The following is a 27,514-nucleotide window of genomic DNA, read 5'->3' as shown; positions in this document are numbered from 1 at the left end:
CAGTGGTCAAATTCATAGAAACAAAGTAGAATGGTGCTTCCCCAGTAGTTGAGGAAACGAGCTGTTTGACAATTGCACAAGGTGACAAAATTCTGCAGATGACTCGACAGTGTGACCATACCTAACACTACTAGACTATATACTAAGAAATATTTATTTATTTATTTATTTATTTATTTTGAGTTGGAGTCTCACTCTGTCACCCAGACTGGAGTGCAGTGGCTGCTCCTCCAGCCGTTGGGCTCTGGCGATCCTTCCGCCTCAGCCTTCCAAGTAGCTGGAACTACAGGCGCACATTACCACACCCGGCTGATTTTCTGATTTATTGTAGAGATGAGGTCTCGCCAAGTTGCCCAGGCGGGTCTCGAACCCGCGGGCTCAGGCAATCCACTCACCTCAGCCTCCCAAGGCATGGGATTACAGGCTGAGCCACCGAGCCCGGCTAGAAATAGTTACGATGGTACATTTTATGTTCTGTGTTTTTTACAACCATAAAAACGAAACAAGTAAAGGAATGGGGGATGTGATTCATAAAAGCATGATGAACCTGTGTCTCATGTTGGCAAAACTACATGTAGAATTATTTTAAGTGACTTCAATACATGACAATTTGTACATGTCTAGTGAGATACACCCTAAACCACAAAGAACTAAGTTACATTCATTCATATATTACTCCCATATTAGCAATAATACTGGTAATGTTATTTGATATTAATACATAACTACTGAAGGGCAAAGCAAGCATATGAATTTCTGCTGGAGACAAGAAAGATACCCAGTAGAATATTATTCACCTACAAAAAGAAATGGGGTACTGATACATGGTACAACATAGATTAACCTTGAAAATATGCTGAGTGAAAAAAGCCAGACACAAAAGGCCACACAGTATGATTCCGCTTAAATGAATACCCAGTATATGCAAACCCATAAAGACAAAGCAGATTAGTGATTACCAGGGACTGTGGGTGAGGGGAATGGGAAGTGACCACTTACTGGATACAGTGTTTGCATTTGGGGCACCAAAAAATTCTGGAACTAGATAATGGTCATGGCTGCATAATATTGTGAATGTACTTAATGCCACTGGATGTACATTTTAAAATTTTTACATTGTGTATATATTTTACACAATAAACAAAAGGAAATCTCAGTCAATTAACCTTGGGGCTTTATGTATACCCAATGGAAATATTCTGATCAATAAATCAGACTTAATTGTACTTAGATGAAGAATAGCTTTATTAACAGAAATCATATAAGTATATAATTCATTTACATCTGTAGCTCATATTTGCCACTTCATTTTCTCAATCTTAAAATTAAAAATATTGTTTCTACCATGTAAAACCTAGCCTTCTCTTAGACTTTTGAAAATTATTATATTTTGATCCCTGAGTGCTATAAAAAGGGAGCTGAACTCCAGTGGCATCATTTGACTGATAGCTGGGTCTTAATCCACCTCTGTCCACAAACACTGGTCCACGACCACCTCCAGGTCCTTCATGTACAGCTTTTACCAGAGGATAAATGTGTTTATTTGTTTCAGTTTCAAGTTCAATTACTTCTCTGGCATAATCTCGAAATTCTTTCTCCTTTTCAGCCACAAGAGCCTCAGTAAGTCTGCAATAATCTAATTCTGCTTGTTTTGCTTGCTTCGCGTTAAACTTATTTTTGGCCTATGCGGGAAAGAAAGAAAATACAATTTGATATTGGTTAAGAACATCAACTTTCCAAATATATGTAGCATTTGAAGATGTAGGTATAATTTTTCTAAATTTGTTGACATTTTACAAATTCTGATTTGACAACTATATACTGTCATTGATTTTAGAAATTCTCTGATGCTTCTCAGAATAGTGTGCTCAGAGTATTGGTTCAATGAAACTTACCTTTATTAATAGTCTTATGTTATACTTTTTCAAAGAAACTAAGAGCAAAATAATGAAAAGCATGAAATTTCGAGAAAAGTCAGGTAACTGAGTTTAGAATCTTGTTTAAACCATTTATAAGATGTGAATCTGGGCAGTTTAGAATGCATAACACTTATTGTCCCTACCCATGCACTATTCTGAAGGAACTCACTAAACTCTACCATCTTGGATTGGCACTATATACCACATGCCACAGCCACATAAGATTAAATCAAGCCGGGCTCGGTGGCTCAGCCTGTAATCCCGCGCCTTTGGGAGGCTGAGGTGAGTGGATTGCCTGAGCCCGCGGGTTCGAGACCCGCCTGGGCAGCGAGACCTGATCTCTACAATAAATCAAAAAATCAGCCGGGCGTGGCAGCGCATGCCTGTAATTCCGGCTACTTGGAAGGCTGAGGCGGAAGGATCGCCGGAGCCCAGCATGTCGAGGCTGCGGTGGCTGGGAGCGGCCACTGCACTCCAGTCTGGGCGACAGAGTGAGACTCCAACTCAAAAAAAACCCAAAAAGATTAAACCAACAGTACATATCTGAAGTAAACCGATTACATTCTCTGTTTCCCAAAAGTTTGAAGTTGAAACAATGAGTGACTGTCAATCAATGTAGGTTAATCAGGAACCCAGTGGAATAAGTACTGTAGGCAATTTTCCAAAAGTCAAGTTAGCAGTATTTTATAAATTTTTTTTGTTTTTTAACAGTTTCTATTAATTTATATTGTATAAGATGATTTTTATGGCTTTTCTGTGAAGTTCTGGTTAGCAACTTTACATTTCGTGTTCTCTATGGCATTTTAAGCAATGCTAAGTTTGTCAAAAAATAACATTTTATCTACTTAGGGATATATTTAATATTCATTAGACATTTTTTCAAAATCTGAAACTTTTGGATAAAACTGTAGCCCAAATCTTATGACAACCATAAATTGAAATTTCTGAGGGAATAGAGCAATCATATGAATGTGAAAATCAAGTTTGTTATTACTAAGTGCTACAATTCAAAATTAAGACCTATGTGCTATTTGTGGAATTGGTGGTAGAATGCCAGAGTTTAAAAAATAAAAAATAGCCCATATAGCGGCTCACGCCTGTAATTCCAGTACTTCGGGAGGCAGAAGCAAGATGACTGAGCTCAGGGGTTCAAGACTAGCCTGGGAAACTTGATGAGATTTCATCTCTACAATAAATAAAAAAAACTAGATGGGCATGGTGGTGCGCACCTGTAGTTCCAGCTACTTAGAAGGCTTGGGTAGAAGGATTGCCTGAACTCAGCACATTGAGCCTGTGGCAACCGAAAGTATGCCACTGCACTCCAGCATGAGAGACAGAGTGAGAATCTGACTCAGCAAATAAAAAAACTTTAAAAAAAAAAATGACATCCAAGAATACTGGAAAAGAAATTTAAAAAGGCTAAAATCTCTCATCAGAGGTGAAATGTTGAAAGATGGGAAATTAACAAAGCAAATGGGATATGTTAGTAACAGTTGTAGAAAGATATTGAGGGAACAGAGAGAACCATTTGAAGCACAGAAAAGAAGTGACAGTGGAAGGAAAGAATTACTATAATGGATCACAGGTTGGTGCCTCAGATTTGATGTGCATAAAGCATAAATACAAATTTAAAAAACAAAGTTCTAAAAATTGGTTTCAATTCCTAAAAATGCTCAGAGGTGAAAGTAAAGTAACGCACACCTGTGGAAGATACTAGAGCTAATTAGTTATTCTGGAAACTGAAAAATAAAGCAAAAAAATAAAAATCAAGTATTATCCTGTCTTTTCTTTAAAAATTGTACCTCCGGGAAACCACATTGTTGAACATGATAGACTGGAAAATCAGAAGGATTCAAAATGGAATATATTGACCTTATGTGATTCTGATTGAAACAAACATTTTAAAATATTCATGAGACATTGTGAGGAAAATTTAAACACTGGATGTTAGTTGTTTTCTATGTGATAGTAGAATTATGGCTATGTTAATTTCTAGGGAGTCCCTTACTTTTAGAAATACATACTGAAATATATATACATTGGATAAAATGATATGATGTCTGGGTTTTACTTTTAAATAATATGGGGAACCAGGCTGAGTGGCTCAGCCTGCAATCTCAGCACTTTGGGAGGCTGCGGTGAGCAGATTGCCTGAGTCTGCGAGTTCGAAACCAGCCTGGGTAATTTGGTGAGACCTCATCTCTATAATAAATAAAATAAACAATTAGCCAGGTGTGGTAGTGCGTGCCTGTAGTTCTGGCTACTTGGAAGGCTGAGGTGGAAGGATTGCCGGAGCCTAGCAGGTTGATGCTGGGGTGGCCATGAGTGTGCCACTGGGGTCTCCTGTGTGATTGTGTAGTTCAGCAATTGGTCTGTAGAGTTTATTATCTCACCCCTTCTTTAACTATTTCACTTCCAGAGTCTCATCCTTAAATTTCCAGCTGTTTTGCCAATCCAAATGGAATCTACCATAATTGTCCAGTAAATTTCAAGGTTTTCACCATATTAGCTGGAAGAATAGTAATGCCCTCCACAAAGGAATGCCACAGACTGGCAAAAACTAAACACCTGGAGAAAATTGTAAATTTGCTATTCTTTTAAATACCTTCCTCAAGCCACACACGTCTTTAAAAAAAAAAAAAAGCATTACTGGTTTAAGGTGTCTGAAAGTAAACTCTGCCTACATTGTTAGTCGGTTGCCAAACTATGCAGGAGCAGTAAAGAACACTAGGGAGTCAGGCTTTTAAAAAAATAAAACTGACCAGAGACATTGTATTGTAGTAAAGGCAGATTTTGTAGCTTGAGTTCAGGAAAAGCAATTCCATACTAAAACTAAAAGCAAAAACTCTTAGAACAAATGGAAGCTGGAATTACTACAACATATTCTTGACAATGTCAGGTTTTCAACCAGAAATTACTAGACCACAAAGAAACGGAAAGTGTTACCTCATTCTAAGGGGAACAACAACAACAAAAAATTCAACAGAAATGAACTCAGAGTAGAACCAGGCACTGAATTTAGCAATCAGATTTCAAATCACCTATTATAAATATATCCAATGAATTAAAGGAAAATATGCTCAAAATGAGTGAACAAATAGGTAATCTAAACAGAGAAACAGAAACTATAAAAAGAACAAATAAAATTGTAGAGTTTAAAAGTTCAATAACTGGAATAAAAAATTCACTAGAGTTCAACATCAGAATCAGTGAGTTTGAAAGCAGATTAATAGAAATGTTGTTCCATCTGAAGAATAGAAAGAAACTTCTTGGTAAAAATGAGTAGAGCCCCTGAGATCTGTGATACAATATCAAATGTCCCTATGTAATTGTAAATTGGGTCACTGAAGATAAAAAGGGAGGCAAGAAAAAATATTTGAAGACATAATGGCCAAAAACTTCCCACATTTGGTGATACTAACTTGCAAATCCAAGAGGCACCAAACATCCCAAGTAGGATACACACACACACACACACACACACACACACACACACACACATCACAATCTACTGAAAGCCAAAAATAAAATCTTGAAATTAGGAAGATTAAAAAATGAAACATTATACATACGGGACCAAAAATATGATTAACAGTGTTTTTCTCATCATAAACAATGAAAGCCAGAAGACACTGGAATAGCCTAAACAAAGGCCTGCAAAAAAATAATATCCAATAATTTTATATCTAATAAGATAAAAGCAAAATAAATTTTTCTGGAAAACTGTATAACTAGCACACCTGTGTTACAAGACATGCTTGAGGAAGTCTTCAGGCTGAAGAGAAATGACACAATATGGTAACTTGGATCCAGAAGTAGTAGTAAAGAATAATGGAAGCAGGGCTCGGTGGCTCAGCCTGTAATCCCACGCCTTTGGGAGGCTGAGGTGAGAGGATTGCCTGAGCCCGCGGGTTCGAGACCCGCCTGGGCAATGAGACCTCATCTCTACAATAAATCAAAAAATCAGCCAGGCATGGTGTCACGCGCCTGTAGTTCCAGCTACTTGAAAGGCTGAGGCGGAAGGATCGCCGGAGCCCAGCAGGTTCTGCTCTTAAAAAAAAAAAAGATGAAACCAAAAGAGCTGAGATAGAATACAAATCATAAAATGATATAACTAAATCCAATCATATCAATAATTGCATTAAATGGGACTAGACTGAATACTCCAAAAAAAGGCAGAGATTGTCAAATTACATAATGAAAGCTCTAACTGCATACTGTCAACAAAAGATGTGCTTTCAATTCAAAACACAAATAGATTACAAGTAAAAAGTAAAAATATATGCCATGCAAACAAAAATCATGCAAAAGCTGTAGTGGCTATATTAATATGCAAAAAAAAATCAAAACAAGAAATAATCCCACAGAACTGTAGAGTTAAAAATTGTTAAAATGGTAGATTTTATTTTTTGTTATGTATATTCTAGTACAATAAAAAATAAATCTCATTTACATTTGCAATAAAATTCTACCTATTGGCAATCTGTTCCCTCCCCACCCAAAAATCAAGGAATATTTCTGCAGAGAGGGACATTTCATAAAGACATAAAGAATCAATATAGCAGGAAGACAAACTATTATGAATGTGTAAGTACCTAACAACAGAGTTCCAAAATACATGAACCAAAACTTGACAGAAAAAAGAAAATAACAGAAAAGAATAAATAGGTAATTCAATAATTTCAGTTGGTAATTTCAGTAAATGATAGAACAAACAGAAAATCTATAAAGATAGAGAAGATGAAAATAATATTGTCAACCAACTTGATCTAATTGACATCTATAGGACAAAACAACAGAATACATATTCTTTTCAAGGATACACGAAAAATTCACCACACAGATCATATGCTGGATCATAATATGAGACTCCGTAAATTTAAAATGAGCAAAGTCAGACAAAGACTATTCCCTAACTATTACAAAATTAATTAGAAATAAATCAAAGGAAAAATATATGGGAAATCCCCAATCTGTGGAAATCAACATATTTAGAAATACATTCACCGGTCAAAGAATAAATCACAAGAAGAAAAAAAAATCTTCAAATGAATAAATATAAAAATACAACATATCAAAACTTTAGGTGCTAGAAAGCAGATCTGAGAGGAAATGTATAGTGTAAAATACTTATATTAGAAAGAAAAAAAGAAGCCTGGTTCGGTGGCTCAGCGCCTGTAGTTCCAGCTACTCGGAAGGCTGAGGCGGAAGGATCGCGGAGCCCAGCAGGTCGAGGCTGCGGTGGCCGGGAGCGGCCACTGCACTCCAGTCTGGGTGACAGAGTGAGACTCCAACTCAAAAAAAAAAAAAGAAAGAAAAGAAAAGAAAAACATAGCTAGGCATAGTGGCATAGACCTGGAGCTCCAGCTACTTGGAGGCTTGAGCCGGAAGGATCGCCACAGCCCAGCAGGTCGAGGTTGGGTGGCCATGATCGTGCCACTGCACTCAAGCCTGGGTGATGGAGTGAGACTTCAACTCAAAAAAAAAAAATTAGCCCAGCATAGTAGCCTCTGCCTGTAGTTCCAGCAATTGGGAAAGCCGAAGCCGGGCTCGGTGGCTCAGCCTGTAATCCCCCGCTTTGGGAGGCCGAGATGAGTGGATTGCCTGAGCCCGCGGGTTTGAGACCCGCCTAGGAAACTTGGCGAGACCTCATTTCTACAATAAATCAAAAATTAGCCGGGCGTGGCAGCGCGCTTCTAGTTCTGGCTACTTGGTAGGCTGAGGCGGAAGGATCGCCGGAGCCCAGCAGGTCGAGGTTGCGGTGACCCGGAGCGGCCACTGCACTAAAGTCTGGGCGACAGAGTGAGACTCCAACTCAAAAAAAGAAAGAAAAGGAAAGCTGAGGTGGAAAGATCACCTGAGCCCAGCAGATCGAGGCTGTGTGAGCATGCCACTGCACTCCAGCCTGGGTGACAGAGTGAGACTCTGACTCAAAAAAAAAAAAAGAAAAGAAAAGAAAAAAAGGTTCCTCCCAAAATTTACCAAAGCTTCTTCCTTAATACTTTATAAATAAAAAGACTATACAGAAGGAAAAATCCAGTAAGCATCACAATAAAAATCAATGAAATAGGAAATAGGCAAACAGTAAAAAAAAAAAAATCTAGTTCTTTGAAAAGATAAATAAAATTAATAAATGTTCAGTTATTAACAAAGAAAACACAACCAAAATTAGAACTAAAAAAGAGGATATCACTACAGAATCTAAAGACAATAAATTGATAATTTAAAATATCATAAACAACTTTATTTTAAAAAATTTAACAACTTAAGTGAAATTGACAAATTCCTTAAAAGACACAAATCATGAAAACTGAATCAACAAATATCAAAGCAATCTACAGATTGAATGCAAACACCTACCAAAATACACATTCTTCACAGAAATAGAAAAAATAATTCTAAAATTTGTATGAAACTAAAAAAGAATACAAAATAGCCAAAGTAATCCTGAGCAAAAAGAACAAAGCTGGAGGCATCATACTATCTGACTTCAAAATATACTACAAATAACTGAAGCAGTATAGTATTGGTATAAAAACAGACCCCCATATTGATATATGTGATTGTGTCATAACCACAATGACCATTTGTTCTTATCTGACAAAAAAAATTGCTTGCAAGACAGAAAACTAGCATAGATTCTGTATTATCTATTTATTGTTCAAGTAAGTATAAACGTTCAGGAACAATTACCATTTGCTGAATATGGGCATCTTGAACTTCTCGGCGTTCTTTATCAGCTTTGCGTTTTTTCTCCTTTTCATGTTCCCAGAAAATCTGATCTGCTTTCATGACAGCCAGCAATTGTTCTTTACCCTCTACTTGTCTTTGTCTTTCTTCTTCCTCTTTATTTTTCATCTAAATGTTTAAAGGCAAAGGAAACAAATTAAAACCAATTTTAGAAACTAATCCTGTCTCAAATGGCACAGAGTTAAGAAAGCTCCAAGCAGAGAGTCAGTCAGGCCCAGTGCAGGAGCAGAAAGTTATATGAATCTGTGGGGCCGGTTTACTTTGGTTTTGTTCTATTTCCTGAATATCAGGAAACACCCAAGTGGTACAGACAATTTTTATTGGTTTGAAAAAGAAAATACAGGAACAAAGAAGCATGATCTTCTTAAGATAGGGAAATGTTTGTAATTTAAAAATTAATTGCTACAATGTTTATAAACTACCCAATTGAAATGCTATAACAATCAGTTATACAGAAGATGAATTTTGAAAAATTAAGACATACAGAAATGTCAAAGGGTAATTTTTACTTGATTTGTCTTAAAAAAATTCAAATGAAAAATATACTAAATGAATAACAATCTTTGCATTTCACATGCTTCTGAAATAAAGATTACTTTGCATCTATAAATATATTATTTGTATTTGATTGCCATGTAATCTGTTAGAAAGTAAACATTGTTTGACTTCAAAAATGTAGAAAAATGATTCATACATTATTTTTTACATCTCTGCTAGTTTTTGGTCAGAGAACTGTGGAAAGGTCTTAAATTTGTCTTTGTATTTTTCTTTTCTTTTTTTTTTTTTTTTTGAGTTGGAGTCTCACTCTGTCACCCAGACTGGAGTGCAGTGGCCCTTCCCGGCCACCGCAGTCTCGACCTGCGGGGCTCCGGCGATCCTTCCGCCTCAGCCTTCCGAGTAGCCGGAATTACAGGCACGCGCTACCACGCCTGGCTGATTTTTTGATTTATTGTAGAGATGAGGTCTCACTGCCCAGGTGGGTCTCGAACCCACGCGCTCAGGCAATTCACTCACCTCAGCCTCCCAAAGGCGCGGGATTAGAGGCTAAGCCACTGAGCCCGGTGTATTTTTATTTTCATAAATAAATATGAACTGAATTGTTTACCACAATGGATCTATATTCTGCAATTGCTTTTAATTCTGTTTTGTTTTTTTCATTTTTTTCTTTTTCTCTTTTTTCCCATTCAGCCTCAGCTTCTGCAATATCTCTAGCAATAATCAAATCTTCATTGTCAAGTTTCTCTTTCATTAGTTCACTCAGGAAGTTATTTATTCTTTCTCTTCGTTCCTCCATTAGCCTATAACAAAACAACCATACATGTCAAATAATGAACAAATTTGCAATGGAACCAAAATAACTTAATTAAGAAGTCTGAGATAATTTAGTCTTTTACAAAACTAGAAGGAACTGCATAGCTCCTTATATACATTGATTAAGTGGAAATTATTTTGTACAGTAGCATATATTCTAAAAATCCAAAGAGACTAATATGTAAAATACATATAATATAATCCTCTGAGTGTGTAAGAAATAAGATGTTATAATTCTCTACATTGAAAAGTATTTTAAAATATATTACCAGAATACCCTACTTATTCAAACATTGGAGGCCTAGCCTATCAAGAACTTTCTTTAAATAAAAACAAGAAAATATCTAATCAAAGTTATCAAAATGCTGAATATGTATCCCTCCACAATCCCCTATCTAGAATTTACTCATAGCATTTTGTTGACTTGATCTGTTTATATGTCTCTCTCCCTTCACACTATGAGATTTCTAAGGTCAAGGATTGGAATGATCCCACTCTCTAGTCCAGGGCCAAGCATGTGTCTATACATCAGAACAAGAAGTACCTTTTGTTAAAGCAATGAGGGCATTTTATTTAGAAAATTGGGCAAAAAATACTTTAGTTGTGACAAATTCACTAATTTACTAAGTGAATTTGCAAAGTAATATGTAAAAATGATTTAAAAAAAAGATGCAGTGCATATCTCAAGGAAATTACAGTATACAATGGAGAAAAATCTATGTAAAAACTATACAAGGCAAAGGGTTATAAATGCCATGAGGAAGCTAGAAAGTGATGTAGACAAGAAAAAAAAAGTGTTCATAGAAAAGGTGACATTTCAGCTAGGATTTTAAAAAACAAAAGTACTTTTTATTGACTTTCATCGACTGCTTATTATGTGCCTGACACTCTTCCAGGTGCCGGGAACATAACAGTGAACAAAAAGTCAGGCATGGTGGCAGTGCCTGTAGTTCCATTACTAGGGAGGCTGAGGCAGGAGGGCCGCTTGAGGCTGCAGGGCCGCTTGAGGCTGCAGGGCCCTATGACTACGCCTTTAAATATCCACTGCTCTCCAGTCTGAGCAACAAACCAAGACCTTGTGTCTAAAAATATAAAATAAAGAAATAAAATAAAAATCTCTGCCCTTATGTAGCTTTTCTTATTACTGGGGGAGAGGGACAGTAAACAAGATAAATAATTAAAATATATGGTGCTATATACCAAACAACTGGGGAGGGCTGTACTCTTAAATAAGGTGGAAAAATAAATAAGGTAGAGAAAGCTTCAACGAAAAGATAATTTAAATTAAGTAAAGATCTGAAAGAGGCAAAAGAAAAGGTTATACGTTCTTCAGAGTGAGAATTCCCTAGAGAAGTTATAGGGGAAGTCCACTGTAGGTAAAGAGGGAGGGGAGAGAATAGTAAGAGAAGAGGTCTAAGATGAGGCTGAGGTCATCTGAAGTTTGGGGATTTGGGTAGGTGTAGAGCTGTATCGCCACTGCAAAGACTCTAAGTGAGGTGAAGGATACACCAGAGGATTTTGCACAAGGAAAAAGCACCGCCTAGACAGAAACACCCTGTACTGCGATATGGCCTCCTATTTTTCTCTCTCCACCCCATCTCAAACTGCTGACTAAGGTAAGCAATGTCCTCTAAATCTGATAGACACTTCGTTTAAAAAATCTTATTTAATCCCTCTGTTGATTTAATACTGATGAGTGCTCCTTCTTACTAAAACTTTGTTCCCTTAATGTTTCTCTGGTTTTCTTCCAATCTCTGGAAACTATTGTTTGATCTTCACATTATCTTCTTTCTCCATCTGACCCTCAGATATGGAGTTCTCTCAGGACTATGCCACCTTCATTTCTAACTCACTTATCCAATGTGAGTTCACCTGTATTCACAGCTCCAGCTACCACTTACAGACCCATGGCTCACAAAGCCATCTCCAGCTCACATCCCCCTCATACAGCAGACCAGTATTTCTGACCATCTACCAGATGATGTCCCATATAGTCAAGGGTACCTCAACTCACATGTCCCAAACTGAAATCGTCAAGTCACCAAATGCTCTAGTCATATATAAAATAATAAGACTTTTATTCCTAAAGACCACTCTCATATCGCAACTTCTGAATTGTAGTAAGATAATTTCAGATATACTTTATTAATTACACAAATGATTTTAAAAGCCTACCTGTGTGTTTCAGCTTCTTTTTCTTTCCCCATTTGTATAAGACGCTTTTTTGCTTTGATAAATTTTCTAATCTTTTCATCTTCCTCCTCTTGCTGCTGCTGTTCTACAGCTTTGATTGTATGTTTATCATGCATATGTTCCTTGGGGAAAAAATTATATATTATCCTTTCACAGAGAAAAATCTTTCAACATGTCAATATCTGACAAGAACCTGTCAAGTGTCACAGCTTCTGACCCAGTTATTTCTCTCCTGTAAATTTTATCCCAAAGAGATGATCAAAGATGTACATAATGCAGTTTATCTCAAGGTTATTTATAGTAGCAAAAAATTTTTTTTTTAATTAGCTGGGCATGGTGGTGTGCATTGGTAGTCCCAGCTATGCATCAGGCTGAGGTGGAAGGATTGCCTTAGACCAGGAAGTTGGCTGTGGTGAGCCATGATTCTACCACTGCACTCTAGCCTGAGCAACAGAGTGAGATTCCCAACTCAAAAACAAACAAACAAAACTAATTTTAAAGAAAAAAATATAAAAGATTATGAAATAAATGGCAATAGACATCAAATATTTGTTTTTGAAAAGGGAAAACTGCTTTTAAACATGAACATGTATACACACATCAGGTTTTTTTGTTTGTTTTTGTTTTTTTAAGTGAAGACAGAGTCTTGATATGTTGCCCAGGGTGGCCTCGAACTTCTGACATCAAGCTACCAAACTTCTACCTCGGCCTCCTGAGTAGCTGGGATTACAGGTATGCGCTACCATGACTGGCTAGTTTGATTTCTTACTGCAATTTCTTAAGGACCAGGCATGTAGTTGAAAATGAACTTTATTTCAATAAAGTGATTTGCCATTATGATTAACGTTTTGAACTGAGGGATAAGAACTGACATCTGATCATATTTCAAGGCCAGCTCCTCTATATGACTGCAAGTCCTCCAAGATGCCTTCTGCATCTTTTAATACTTCATTACCCTGATCACACATTTCCTTCTCAGACTCCGTAGGCTGGGCATCCTCAGCCAGTTGATTTTGTCCTTGCCCTTGCATCCTCCACTGGAGCCCTTACCCTCCACTAGGGTCCTCTGGCACTAGGGGACACCCTGGACAACAAGGTGCAGGGGTGAGGGGAAGTGGGATGGCGGAGTTGCAATCAAAATTTTACCATTTACTGAGCACATATTAATAACACAACAGACACCCAACAGAAATCACCCATTCATTCTTCTCAGCTCTCATTCTAAGGACAAGAAAATAAACTCATCTGAAAAAAATCTTATTCATGCATGAATACACATACACATAAAACGATGGCAAATATAGCTACTCCAAAAGTATGTATTCCCTTAGATACCCAATTTAACAGCAACTTTTTTGCTACTCCACTATTTTTAAAAAACATATTAAAAGTTAAAGTTAGGCATCTGCATACACAGAAAGACATGGAAGCTAAAAAATTATCTCAAGAACACAGACAGTAGATGGTTACCAAAGGTGGGGAATGGGGTGAGAGGAGGAAGGATGCACAACCATACAGTTGTAAAGACGGAGCACATTCCAGTGTTGGATGGCATAGTAGGATGGCTACAGTTAACAATACACCAGGGGAGACGTCCAAAAAACTGGAATTATCTTTTGGAGGGCAGGCCCCTCCTAGTACACTTGGAGTTTGTTCCTCCAGATCAAACGGCCAACCAAAGTTTTTATCTGGAAGTTTTGAGAAGGTTGCATCACAATTTGTAGAAGAAACATTCCAAGTTGTGGCAAACAGGTGACTGATTGGTTCTTCCACCATGACAACACATCTGCTCACACCATGCTGAGTGTTCAGCAGCTTTTGGCCAAAAATGGCATGAGTCCCAGGCTCCACCCTCCCTATTCACCCAATCAAGTGTTTTTTGTTGTTGTTTCCCCGGATGAAAACAGTCCTCAAGGAAATGTTTGGCCGATGTGGAAGAGATAAAACAAAAAACAGCAGAAGCACTAAAAGTCATCAAAACTGACGAGTTAAAAAACTGTTTTGAGCAGTGAAAACAGCATCTGGATAGGTGTATTGCATCAAATGGAGAGTATTGTGTAGGTGACTGAAATTTAAACATATAAGACTAAATACACATGGCCGAGTGCAGTGGCTCATGCCTATCATCCCAGCACTTTGGGAGGCTGAGGTGAGAGGATTGCCTGAGCCCATGAGTTCGAGACCAGCCCAGACATCATCTCTACAATACATTTAAAAAAAAATTAGCTGGGTATAGGGGCACATGCCTATAGTTCCAGCTACTTGGAAGGCTGAGGTGGAAGGATCGCCTAAGCCCAGCAGGTCAAGGCCACGGTGGCCATGAGCATGCCACTTCCCTCCAGTCTGAGCAACAAAGCAAGATTCCTACTCAAAACAAATAAAAATTTTTAAAAATAAAAATAAATACACAATTTGTAATAAATAAATTCCTATTTTTTGGTCCCTTCTCATATTGTACATTTCAAAATAACTAGACAATTTGAAATGTTCCCAACTTTGGGGGGTCAGCTCCCAAAAAGAGATTTAGGGGGTCCCTTGGAAGGTGTGATGGCGTCGGCGTTTCTATAAGGATAGATATTAAAAGAAAGAAAGAAGGAGGGATAGATATAAAGAGAAAGAAAGAAAGTGGACATCTGTTCAACAGATTGACCAGAAGCCGTTTATTGGGGGTTTACAGCTTGTATTTATCCCAAATTTTACACAGGCAGTCTTACAAGTCTTCCACGTGAACACAAGTCAGGTGCAGGAGGGGCGCCCCCCACCCACCCACCAGGTGTTTCCTCGGGCATGAGGAAGAACAATCTCAATTAAATCACAAAACCTTTACATGGACACAAAGCCAGGTGAATGAGGGGGCATCCCTCACCCACCAGGTGTTTCCTGGAGTAAGAGGAAGGGCAATCCCAATTAAATCACAAGACATTTACATGAACATAGAACCAGGTGGATGAGGGGCATCCCCCACCCACCAGGTGTTTCCCCAAGCATGAGGAATGAGGATACTGTTCCTCATGCTTGGTTAATATTTCTCAAAAAAAGTACAACAATTCTAATATCATAATATTCTAATAATTAATATCTTTTATTTATTTTTATTTATTTATTTTTTGAGTTGGAGTCTCACTCAGTCGCCCAGACTGGAGTGCAGTGGCTGCTTCCGACCACCGCAGCCTCGACCTGCTGGGCTCTGGCGATCCTTCCGCCTCAGCCTTCCGAGTAGCCGGAATTACAGGCACGCGCTACCACGCCTGGCTGATTTTTTTGATTTATTGTAGAGATGAGGTCTCACTGCCCAGGTGGGTCTCGAACCCGCGGGCTCAGGCAATCCACTCACCTCAGCCTCCCAAAGGCGCGGGATTACAGGCCTATGCATACGCAACACCTAATAACCAACCTAAATCCCAATTCCTCTCTATTTTACGCTAATTCTACCTACACTATAGAAACTCTTAATTATAACCCAAACCAATTCCTAAGGAATGTGGCCCAGCTCAAAGCTCGTGCTGGGCCTTTAGGAATGTGGCCCAGCCCAAAGCTTGTGCTGGGCCGTTTCTAGTAGCTCTAGATATTTATCTGTATTATTAAGGTTGAAACAGCACTTTGTATGTATATACTAATTCTACAAATAGACTATTAAATCTTTAAAGAAGCTTGTACCATATTAAAGGCTCCCAAATGTGACCTGAGTTTGAATTATGTTAAGTTTAAAGCCGAAACCACAGTCTGTGAGAAACGGGAACAATGGACTCCTAAAGTAAGCCATGCCTGTTGTACTCTCAGAACTTCAGGCTTAGATCATCAAAGTCCCTGCTAGTGGAACGTGACAAAACAGCAAAGAAGGGAAGAGGCAATGGGCCTTCAGCTCCTGAACTCATCCTAACGGTCTCAGGGTCTGCAGCCTGCCTGTATCCCTAACGCTCAGGTAGCTCTCCACAGCCGGCTCCCAACACCCAAGAGAAACAAATGATAAATGTTTGAGATGACAGGTAACCTAAATACCCTAATTTGATCATTACACATTGTATGCATATATAAAAATACCACATGTACCCCATAAATATATACAAATATTATGTATCAATAAAAAGGTTAGGCATTTGACTCTGTACATCTTTTGAACTTTTGTATTTTCAACTTACAAAAAACAGCCTCCTGCTTTCATGTATCTCTTCTTTTTTCTTTTCCAATTTTTTTCTCATTTCTATTTCATATAATAAATTCTGTCGTTTTATTTCCTCAGCATCTTTTACTTCATGTTTTTTCTTCCTTTCTATTTCTTCTTCATGTTCCTTTATTCTAAATCAAAAATATGACTATAATTGAGAGCAAAGCAGGAAAATAGGTTATGTTTTTAAGAAATCAATTAGATTCTAATCTGGGATGATTTAAAGCTACAAGGAAGAACTTAAGAATTTCTTTGGGAAAAAATAACAGACATTAACTAGCAGTGATTAAAATTAATCCAATGTTGATTAACCCAAATTGTCAATACTTTTTCTTTCTTCAAAATTTACTTCATTACTCACCAAAATAAGTGCTTCTTTCCTTTAGAAAGAACCAGTTAACTGAATGATGGTAAGGGGAATTGATGACATTTTAAACAAGAAAGTTCTAAATCTCTAGTACTTTCCAATTCAGCATTAGATGATGCTACATAAGCTATGAACTTAGCCTCTCAAGAGATAGGGTTTGATGGAAGGAGAGGAACAAAGGTCTCCTTATCCAATAGGTTGTCATTCTTTCTGTAGCCAGTACTGACTATTAATGCCTTCTGAGTGGTAAGCCCTGGCTGTCTCTCAGGACTTATGTGTGAGTTCTTCAGAGATTCCTGAGGGGCCTCATCATTGGCTTCTCCTAGAACCCTGATCTGGGATACTGAGCTCCAGCTCTACCTCTTCACCTTGATCCCCAAACTCCACCACCATCACTATCAGGAGCTCCCACCACCAGTAGTTTACTTCAGACTGGGCTCCTGAGGCCCCTCATCTGGCAGTCAAACCTCTGCATCCTGGACAAACAGCTCAAGCTCAAGGTGTCTACTTGCCCATAGATAACTTCATGCATCCTTATCAGCCAGTTAACAAGTGTGCCGGCTGCCCCAGTGCCACTCTCTCTAATTATTTTCCTGAACAGGTAGGCATAGGATAGATTAACAACCCACCTAAATAGCCAAATGACTGAGAAATGCATCAAATTAAGAAAACATTTTTTAGGAAATTGAACAGTTTAAAGATATATGAGGGAGGACCCCATAAAATGGAATTATTTTTTGGAAGGCAGGCCCCTTACAGTACAGGCTTCTCAAACTAGGTAAGTATTCTAGGAACCCATTGGCATCTGTGTACCAGCTAGCATTGTTGTGAGAGGCTGCATTCGGCTTCAGTGAATTTGGTTTCTTTAGATTCTTTCAGTGTGTTTGCCCATTTCATGATGAGTGATTTATGAGTGTGCTTGCCTACCCCACACTGAGTGTTCAGCAGTTTTGAACAAAAATGGCACCATCCCCATGCCCCCCCATCCCTATTCACGCAATCTCACCCCAGGTGGCTTTTCTGTTTCTTGTATGAAAACAGTCTTCAAAGGAAAATGTTTTGCCAGTGAGGAAGAGGTGGAACAAAAACAGCAGAAGTACTAAAAGGCACCAAAATTGACAAGTTCACAAACTGTTTTGAGCAGGGAAAAAAGTGTCTTGATAGGTGTATTGCATCAAATAAAGAGTAATTTGAAGGTGACTGAAGTTTAAACATGTAAAAATAAATACAGTTTCTTTATAAATAAATTCCCTTTCTGAGTGGTCTCTCCTCATATTTATGGGGTACAAGTATACGTTACTTACACAAACATTGTGTAGTGGTGAAGGCTGGGTTTTTAGTGGACCCATCCCCCAAATCATGAACATTATACCCAAAGGTAATTTTTCCTCTTAACCTCCCCTTTTTGTAGTTTCCAGTGTCTATTATTCTACTCTCTATGTCCACGTGTATCCATTGTTTAGCTTTCTTTCTTTCTTTATTATTAATCAATATTTTTTATTATGGTTTTGTGGGGTACAGTTAAGGGTTAGGTATACAATTACGTTTCATTCAGGCACCCTGTTGATAAGAGGTGTTTTCCCATCCCCAGACAGATATTTGCTACTGTTAATCCCATCCCCCTCCCCCCCCCATAGTTTCCCAGTACCGTCAGTCATTTTCTTATTGTTTAGCTTTCACTGATAAGTGAGAATATGTGGTATTTGGCTTTCTGCTTCTGAAAGAAATTGTAGATGATACAAACAAATTAAAAAACATACCATGCCCATGGACTGGAAGAATGAATATTGTTAAAAATGACCATATTGCGCAAAGCAATCTATAGATTCAATGCAATCCCTATCAAATTACCAATGTCATTTTTCACAGAATTAGAAGAAACAATCAAAAAATTCATATGGAACAACAGCAAAAAGCTAGAATAGCCAAAGCAATTTTGAACAAAAAGAACAAAGCTGGAGGTATCACACTACCTGACTTTTAAAATTATACTACAAGGCTATATTAACCAAAACAGCATGGTGCTGGTATAAAAACAAACACAGATATCAATGGGACAAAATAGAGAACCCAGAAATAAGGCCACATATCTACAACCAACTGATCTTTCACAAAGGCAACAAAAATGTATAGTGGGGAAATGATGATAAATGGTGCTGGAAAATTAGATAGCCATATACAAAAGAATGAAACTGGACCAATACCTCTCACCACATACAAAAAGTCAACTCAGATCTAAATGTAAAGATCTAAATGTAAAACCTAAAACTATAGAAATCCTAGAATAAAACCTAGGAAAAAACTCTTCTGGACATTGGCCTCGGCAAATAATTTATGACCAAGTTCTCAAAAGCAAACACAAGAATAAAAATAGACAAATGAGACTTAGGAAAAGCTTCTGCACAGCAATAGAAACAATCAACAGAGTAAACAGACAACCTACAGAATGGGAAAATATTTACAAAAAAATATTTTTTACTGGCGTCCCATCACTCAGCCCCAGGGAGGGGAAAATTCTATTCCCCTATGTCATGGAGGACTACATAGTTAAGTAAACCAAGAAGTTCACTCTATTATTAAGCCAATTCAGGACAAGACATTCCTAATTGATTCATCTGTACAGAATAAGCAGCTTTAGAGTCAGAGTCACTTGTGTTAAGAGTTGTTGACCACAAGTAAACCAGGTTTATAACTGCCCTAAAAAAACCCAAAAACCTAAGTTTTCAAATTTTGTGCATTTTGTTGGAACTATTTAATATTTTACATCTACTAGTCTCAGTTTCTCACAAGTAAACTATCAAGATTTGAAGAACATTATAAAAAGCAATGTATCCAACTTTAGGAAGTTTTTGAAGTTTTAAAATTGCTACTTTAAAGGAAAAGAACAAAACATAAAATAAATCTGCAACTTTAACATTTCTTAATAAATCTCCCATGCTCAAAAACTTGCCCCCAATTCACTGTTTTAGCAAAAAATCTACCTGTTCTGAGAATAATAAGAACAAAAATGTCTCTAATTTCAATTAATAAAAGGGGAATATATTGTCAATGACTTATATAATAACTTACAATAATTAAAAAGTTAACTAGCTGTCAACAAAAACTTTTACCTTAGTTAGGGTAGTTTGACTAGACTACTCAACTATCTGCCATTAATTTGGCTTAATGCAAAGTTAGTATGTTGAAGGAAATTTGAGATCTTCTAGTTTAGGGAAGAAATACACAACATTCATACCATTACTTCTAACTCTCATGCTTAAAGCAGACATCATCAACACAAAACTCTTTTCCTGCTGAGTCTTAGTCCTTCTCAGCTCAATGCATGGGGCAGCTTCCAAACAGAGTTGAATATGTCATGATAGCTCTTTGCTATCTTTCATTCACATCTGGAGGTTCCAAATCTGTATTTATCTAGCACAGATATGATTCTTTTTTTTTTTTTTCTGAGTCAGAGTCTCACTCCATCGCCCAGGCTAGAGTGCAGTAGTATATTCATGGTCACCCCAGTGTCAACCCGCTGGGATCAGACAATCCTTCCACCTTAGTCTTCCACCTAGCTGGAACTACAGGTGCACACTACTATGCCTGGCTAATTTTTTGATTTATTGTAGAGACAAGGTCTCACCAAGTTGCCCAGGCTGGTCTTGAACTCCTGGGCTCAGGCAATCCTCTCGCCTTATCCTCCCAAAGTGCTTGAGCCACTGCGTCTGGCCTTGTTTTGTTTTTGACTCTCACTGTCACCCAGGATGGAGTGCAGTGGCACACTCACGGTCACCGCAGCCTTGACCTGATGAGCTCAGGCACAAGCCACCATGCCCAGCTAATTTTTTATTTTAATTGTAGAGATGAGGTCTCACTAAGTTGCCCAGGCTGGTCTCGAACCCCTGGGCTCAGGCAATCCTCTCGTCTCTGCCTCCCAAGTGCTGGGATTACAGGCATGAGCCACCACGCCCAGTCATGATTCTTGAGCTTATATTGATGTTGTTTTGTCCTTTTGTAAAAGCAGAAGGAACTGCTACCCAAAATTTCATTCAGATGTCAAGTCTGATAACACTCTACACACCAAGAGAATCTAAGAGAAAGTATTACTCACAAGGGGAACTCCTAGGAAGACCTGGGCAGCACAAGTAGGTCTGGATTGGCTTGGGCAAAACAGAGGGAGTAGGTTTGGCCTTATCATGACTAAAAGATGGGGCTGGGAGAAAGATTCTGAGCAGGGAAGATATAAATTTCCCATGGATGCCAAAAGAGAAAGAGGTGAACTTGAGGAGCCTTCTTATCAGCCTGTATAGAGATGGGGCCAAAGCAGAAGGAAGGTGAGTCAGGCCAGGTGCGGTGGCTCAAGCCTTAATCCCAGCACTTTGGGAGGATAAGGTGAGAGGATTGCCTGAGCTCAGGGGTCCGTGACCAGCCTGGGCAACTTGATGAGACCTCACCTCTACAATAAATCAAAAAATAAGCTGGGTGTGGTAGCACATGCCTGTGGCTCCAGCTACTTGAAAGGTTGAGGTGGAAGGGTCACCTGAGCCCAGCATGTTGAGGCTTCGGTGGCCATGATTGCGTACTACAGCCTAGGCAACAGAGTGAGACGCTGACTCCAAAAAAAAAAAAAAAAAAAAAAAGAAGTCAAAGGCAAACATAAAAAACGAAGTCTCATTCTTTATTACAATAGACAAGCTTGATCCTTATAGCGACAACCCACTAGGCAACACCACCTGGCTATTACATATATACTTTACATTCACTAAGTCTAAAACCAAACCATCCATCCATCTCCTCCTCTAAACTGATCCTTTTGGTCTCTTCTCCTTATGCTGGTGAACAATACCACCATCTTTTCAGCTGCCTGTGCTACAGACTTAAAACCATACTTAACGCTTCTGTAATCCTTAGACCTCTCATTCATCAATCTAACAACTATTTGTTGAATTCCAACTACAATGATAAAACAGACATGGTTCTTTCCCTCAAGAAACTCAGATTCAAATGAAGTAGACAATCAAAAACAAACAGAAAAAGTACAGGCATACCTCAGAGATATTGCAGGTTCAGTTCCAGACCACTGCAGTAAAGTGAATATTGCAATAAAGTGAGTTACTGGAATGTTTTGGTTTCCTAGTACATATAAAAGTTATATTTACATTATATTGTGTAAATATAGGCTTGTTCAATGCAGGGTTGCTACAAACAAAAAAATGGGGTATTTGTAAAGTGCAATAAAGCAAAGCACAATCAAACAAGCTATGCCTACAGACTATAATTACAAATTTTAGAGTTATAATGAAAATAAGAATCTAAGAAAAAGAGTAATAACTGAGCAATTTAGATCTCTTTCTTTCTTTTTCTTTCTTTCTGAGGTGGGGGGGTCTCGCTCTGTTGCCTAGGCTAGAGTGCATTGGCATGATCTTGGCTAACCGTAAACTCAACTTCCTAGTCTCAGGCAATCCTTCCGCCTCAGCCTTCTGAGTAGCTGGTACTAGAGGTGTGCACCAAAATGCCCGGCTAACGTTTTCGTTTTTATGTGGAGACAGTATCTCACTACGTTGCCCAGGCTCATCTCGAACTACTGGACTCAAGCAATCCTCCCGTCTAGGCCTCGCAAAGTAATGGAATTACAGGCATGAGCCACCATGCCTAGCCTAGATCACTTTCAACAGAGCTGTACCCTAAGATAGGGAAACACTCTCTGAGCTGGTAAGAAGTTCACAGGTGAAGAATAGAGGGTAAAATATCAGACAGAAGAAATAACATGGAAGAAAGCGCTGCGGCAAGTCAGTTTGGCAGGTGCTCAAAGCCCTGGAAGATCAGTGTGATAGAGGCATTGTAACTAGGGGAAAGGAGTGGTAGGAGAGGAGGCTGACAAGCAGATGAGGCCAGATCACACAGGGCCTTGCAGGAGATAGTCAAATTTCCATTTTATTACTATATAATTATATCTATATTAATATATAAGTATATAATTAACTTATACTTGTTTAAGATAGAAGAATATGATCAATTTTCACCTTAATAAAATTTCTCTGGATGATGAATAAAGAAGGGATTGGCAAATAAGAGAGAATGTGAGGCCAGTCCAGAGGCTGATGCAATCATCCATGGAATATATGGGGGTGGCCTGGACTAAGAGAATAGTCAATTCAAGATTTGTTTTGGAGAAAAAAATCATCATGAATTGCTGATAGAGCTGATGTGGGAAATAAAGGAAAATGATAACTCAGGGTGGATTCCTAGGTTTCTAGTTTGAACAACTGGGTGGATAAGCATGCCACTAGAAAGTGCACTATGGGCTTGGTGAGACCTCATCTCTACAATAAATCACTAAAAAAACTAAAAAAAGAAAAGAAAAGAAAAGAAAGTCCACTGTGGGGGCATGAAACTGATAATTCTGTGTTAGACATTTTGAGACAAATATGAGACATCAAAATGGAGATATCATAGGAGGCAGTTGGATATGTGAAGCTGGGACTCGAGGGAGCAGATTTAGAATAGCATTTAAATCTGTAAAATGAATGAGATCACTTAAGCCCTTTCCTTTCCTTCTACTCTATCCTTAGATGATCTTTTTTTTTTTTTTTTTTGAGTTGGAGTCTCACTCTGTCACCCAGACTGGAGTGCAGTGGCCGGGAGCGGCCTCGACCTGCTGGGGGCTCCGGCGATCCTTCCGCCTCAGCCTTCCAAGTAGCTGGAACTACAGGCGCGCGCTACCACGCCTGGCTAATTTTTTGTAAAGATGAGGTCTTGCCAAGTTGCCCAGGCGGGTCTCGAACCCGCGGGCTCAGACAATCCACTCACCTCAGCCTCCCAAAGGCACGGGATTACAGGCTGAGCCACCGAGCCCGGCTCACCCGTGCTTAAAATACCTCCATAGCCCATTTTTTTGCATAGCTTATTTATATTCATTCTTTATAATTAAATGCAATCTCCTTTGGAAAGCCTTATTGAGACTAGGTCAGACATTCATTTTATATGCTTCCACAGACGCTCTACATTTATTTTCAAAATATTTATTATTATATTCTAATTATCTTTTCCATTTCTGTACCCTTCTCTTTAAGACTGTGAACTTCTTAAGGAAGAAGACTCTATCATATTCATTTTTGTATTCTCAATGACTAGAAAAAAGACTGGCAAGTGGAAGTTATTCAATAAATGTTTGTATGAATAAATATACTTATGCATGACTTAATAGCCTATTATGAAATTCTGCCCCTGAATTAACTCTTATTATTCAAGAAAAGGGAAAGAAACTCTCTTTTGCATCTCTTTTCTACCACAAGGTCTTCTTTCCAACTCAGGTTAATAATCAGCCCTACTATTCCAGTTCTGTTGGTTTAGGAGGCTTTTTATGGGCTCATTACTATTCCTAGCAGTATTTTACAGTAACATGCTTCTGAGCTCTATCAAAATGATATATGAATAAATATTCAACAAGCCGGGTGTGGTGGCTCACGCCTATAATCCCAGAACTTTGGGAAGCAGAGGTGAAAGGATTGCCTGAGCCATGGGTTTGAGACCAGCCTGGGCAACTTGGTGAGACCTCATCTCTACAACAAATCAAAAAATTAGCCAGGCAAGGTGGCGCATGCCTGTAGTTCCAGCTGCTTGGAAGGCTGAGACAGAAGGATCACCTGAGCCCAGCAGGTCGAGGCTGCAGTGGCTGTGAGTGTGCCACTGCCCTCCAGCCTGGATGACAGAGTGAAACTCCAATTCAATAAATAAATAGATAGATAGATAGATAGATAGATAGATAGATAGATAGATAGATATTCAACAGAGCACAACTTGGTGATAATTTTGTAAATTCAGATACTTAAAAAAATTATAATAATAGATGTTTATTTTCCTATGTTGTTTTAAATTGCAGATATGAATGTTTCTTATTAAATTTAAGATATAGGACTTCTAGGAACAAATTGGCAACTGAAGTTAAACATCCTTTCTTTCCTAATTCCCCACAATGCAACCAATATAATGAGATAAATTCTATACCAATACTAGAAACTAAATCAAGGTCTTACCTGAGTTTTCGGAGGAAAAGAGAGGAGTTGAGAGTACAGTGAGGATAGGTTAACACTTGGACACTATCTATTAATACAAGGACAGAGACCACCATGATGAATAAGTAAAGGAAAGTATGCTGACCTCAGAGTCTAATGAACATTTCCTAGAATGCACTGAAGATATGCCAAAGAAACAACTAAAACAAATCTTAAACCTATTTGAACCTCTAACCTATTGCCAAATATTACAAGAAAAGAAGATCCTGTGGCCCAAACACAGCCTAGATACAATGACTATAGGTGGGAGGATGGCCTATGAAGGCGCTAGCACTTGCCAGTAACTTGCTAGAGATCAAACTGCTACCTTTAATTATCTTTGAGCTGCATTATAAGAAGAGAGATTTCTCAATCACAAGTGACTCACTGGTCAAATACTTTTCTCCCTCAGCCAATGGCTTTGTCCCTAACATGTACAAACCCTTAAATCTCCACCCTGCCAAGGAAAATATTAAAATACATCCAAAGGTTTCTCATCCCCTTTTACTAAGGATTGAAATAACTGAAGAATATACAATTTGGCAATATATAAATGTTGAAAATTGATATTTGTCACTTAGATGTAATGTGACCTTGAGAAATAATTACACAAATGACATATGGGTAAGTAAAAAAAGCATTTAACAAAATAATACTGTTGATCTCAATTTCATTTTATAGAATGTGAGTATATATGCTCAGAAAAAAAAAGAAGTTTGGATCAGTACATCAATGATTGCCAGAGGCTGGGAGTGGGGGATAGAACTTAGTGCAAAGGAGCATAAGGGAAGTTTTTGGGGTGACAGAGATGTTCTATATCTTGATTTGGATGGTGGCTATCCAGCTATATACTTTTTAAAGGTGAATTTTACAAAATGTAAATTACATCTCAATGAGCCTGATGCCTCCATCATTAAAAAAATTTGTAATAATAATAGTAACTTCCTACAGTAGACTATTGTTCAAAATAGATTCATTCCTCATCCTTCCACACTATCATGGAAGTCTACTTCTCTGTTTCATTGTTGCTCAGGGTTGGCCATGAGACTTGCCTTAAACTCATGGTAGGCCAAGTGTACTTCCTTTGTCCTTTGCCTTTGGGCTTAGCTGTGCTGTATTCTTGCAAACTTGGGCTCCCTCTCTTGCACCTCTGGTAACATCATGTGAAAAATCTTCCCCACCTCCCAAGGTGGCTGCTTCATTGTGGACCTCAGAATGAATACACATGGAGTGGATCAGAACTCTCCCTACAACAATGAGCAGGCTCAGTCAGTCCTGCAGCTTGAATAAAAGCTGCCCAGCTGAGTTCATCCTAGATTTGTCAACCCCCGTCAACTCATAGATGCCTGAGAAATAAATATTTACTGTTGTATGCCACTAGATTGTGTGGTTGTTATGCCACGTTATTATTATTATTTTTAAAGGTGGGACCTCACTCTGTCACCCAGGTTGGGATGCAGTGGTGCAATCATAGCTTACTGCAGCCTCCAACTCCTGGGCTCGATCAATATTCCCACCTCAGCCTCTCAGGTAGCTAAGACTATAGGCACACACCACTATGCCCAGCTGATTTTTAAATTTTTTTTGCATAGATAGGGTCTCGCAATGTCCAGGCTAGTTTAGAACTCCTGACTTCAAGTGATCCTTCTGCCTTGGCCTCCCTACTGAGATTACATGTAGGCATGAGCCACTGTGCCCAGCCTGTTATGCCACATTATCACAGCAATATCAATCAACATACACAATCTCTAGATAAGGAAATCATAGTGATTTTTTAATCTATTTTTTTGAATTTTTCTACTGACTCATTGTTTTAGCAGTATTACTTTTACAACCAGAGAAAAAGCTATATCCACTATGAGAAAAAGAGAAAGGTACAAAAAAGGCAATTTACATATACATACTGTTTTAGATGATCTTTGGCAAGAGCCACTCTTTCTCTGCATCGTTTTTCTGCTTTTTCTTGTTCTTCTTTAAAAGCTTTTTCAATGTTGAGTTTCAATTGTTCTTCCCATTTTTTATCTGATTTTATCTTACTTTTCTGGAATTCAATCTGTGCATCACGTTCTTTCATAACTCTACTAAGAAGAAGTCCTGACTACAAAAGAAAAGTTATACTATTTTAAGAAAATAATGCCAAATCATGTATTGATATGTTAAATATATATATATAAAATACAATAAAACCCAAGTAGTACATGAAAACTTTTCACTCTTTCGGTCTGGTAAAATTGGTACTGCTTTGCATGTTCAATGGCCTTTTTTCTTTCGCCTTGCTTGTGTATTGCTTCTTCCACATCAAGAATTTGTCTTTCTGCCTCTATCTCTTCATCACGCTTCTTTTTAGCTTCAAGTTTCTGTTCTTTCATCCCCTGTAAAAAAATTAAAACAATCTTTTGTTTTCACTTTTCAATTTAATTTTACTAAAATTTAACATTATAATGTGAGTATTTGAGTTTTTTATATGTTTTTATATTTTCATTTATTTTTATTTTTATTTTATTTTCTGAATCAGTGTTTCACTCTGTCACCCTGGTTGAAGTACACTGACACAATCACAGCTGATCACAGTCTCAAGTTCTTGGGCTCAGGCAATTCTTCTGCCTCAGCCTCCCAAGTGGGTGGGGTACAGGTGTGTGTACCACCATGCCCAGTTAATTTTTTTTTCGTAGAGATGAGGTCTCACTATGTTGCCCAGGCTGGGCTTGAACTCCTGGGTTCAAGCACTCCTCATGCCTGAGTCTCCCAACGGTGCTGGCATTACAGGCATGAG

At 38.2% G+C, this 27,514-nt stretch overlaps 1 protein-coding gene across 1 annotated transcript; it reads right to left on the bottom strand.

The window, feature by feature from the left end:
• Window positions 1–887: 887 nt before the first annotated feature.
• On the bottom strand, window positions 888–27,133 carry LOC103273956 (coiled-coil domain-containing protein 173). The gene is made up of 7 exons (XM_008071413.1): window positions 26,940–27,133; window positions 26,646–26,839; window positions 16,313–16,469; window positions 12,156–12,295; window positions 9,775–9,967; window positions 8,613–8,777; window positions 888–1,682 (listed from the first exon to the last, which is right to left on the bottom strand). Exons 1-7 carry the CDS (start codon window positions 27,108–27,110, stop codon window positions 1,341–1,343), a joined length of 1,362 nt encoding a protein of 453 aa, XP_008069604.1. The 5' UTR covers window positions 27,111–27,133; the 3' UTR covers window positions 888–1,340.
• Window positions 27,134–27,514: the final 381 nt, after the last annotated feature.

Source organism: Carlito syrichta, unplaced genomic scaffold (genome assembly GCF_000164805.1).
Source record: "Carlito syrichta isolate Samal-C Ts95f unplaced genomic scaffold, Tarsius_syrichta-2.0.1 Scaffold314315, whole genome shotgun sequence".
Taxonomy (NCBI): domain Eukaryota; kingdom Metazoa; phylum Chordata; class Mammalia; order Primates; family Tarsiidae; genus Carlito; species Carlito syrichta.
Note: the sequence above shows the minus strand (reverse complement) of the source record. Positions and strands in the feature narration are given on the sequence as shown.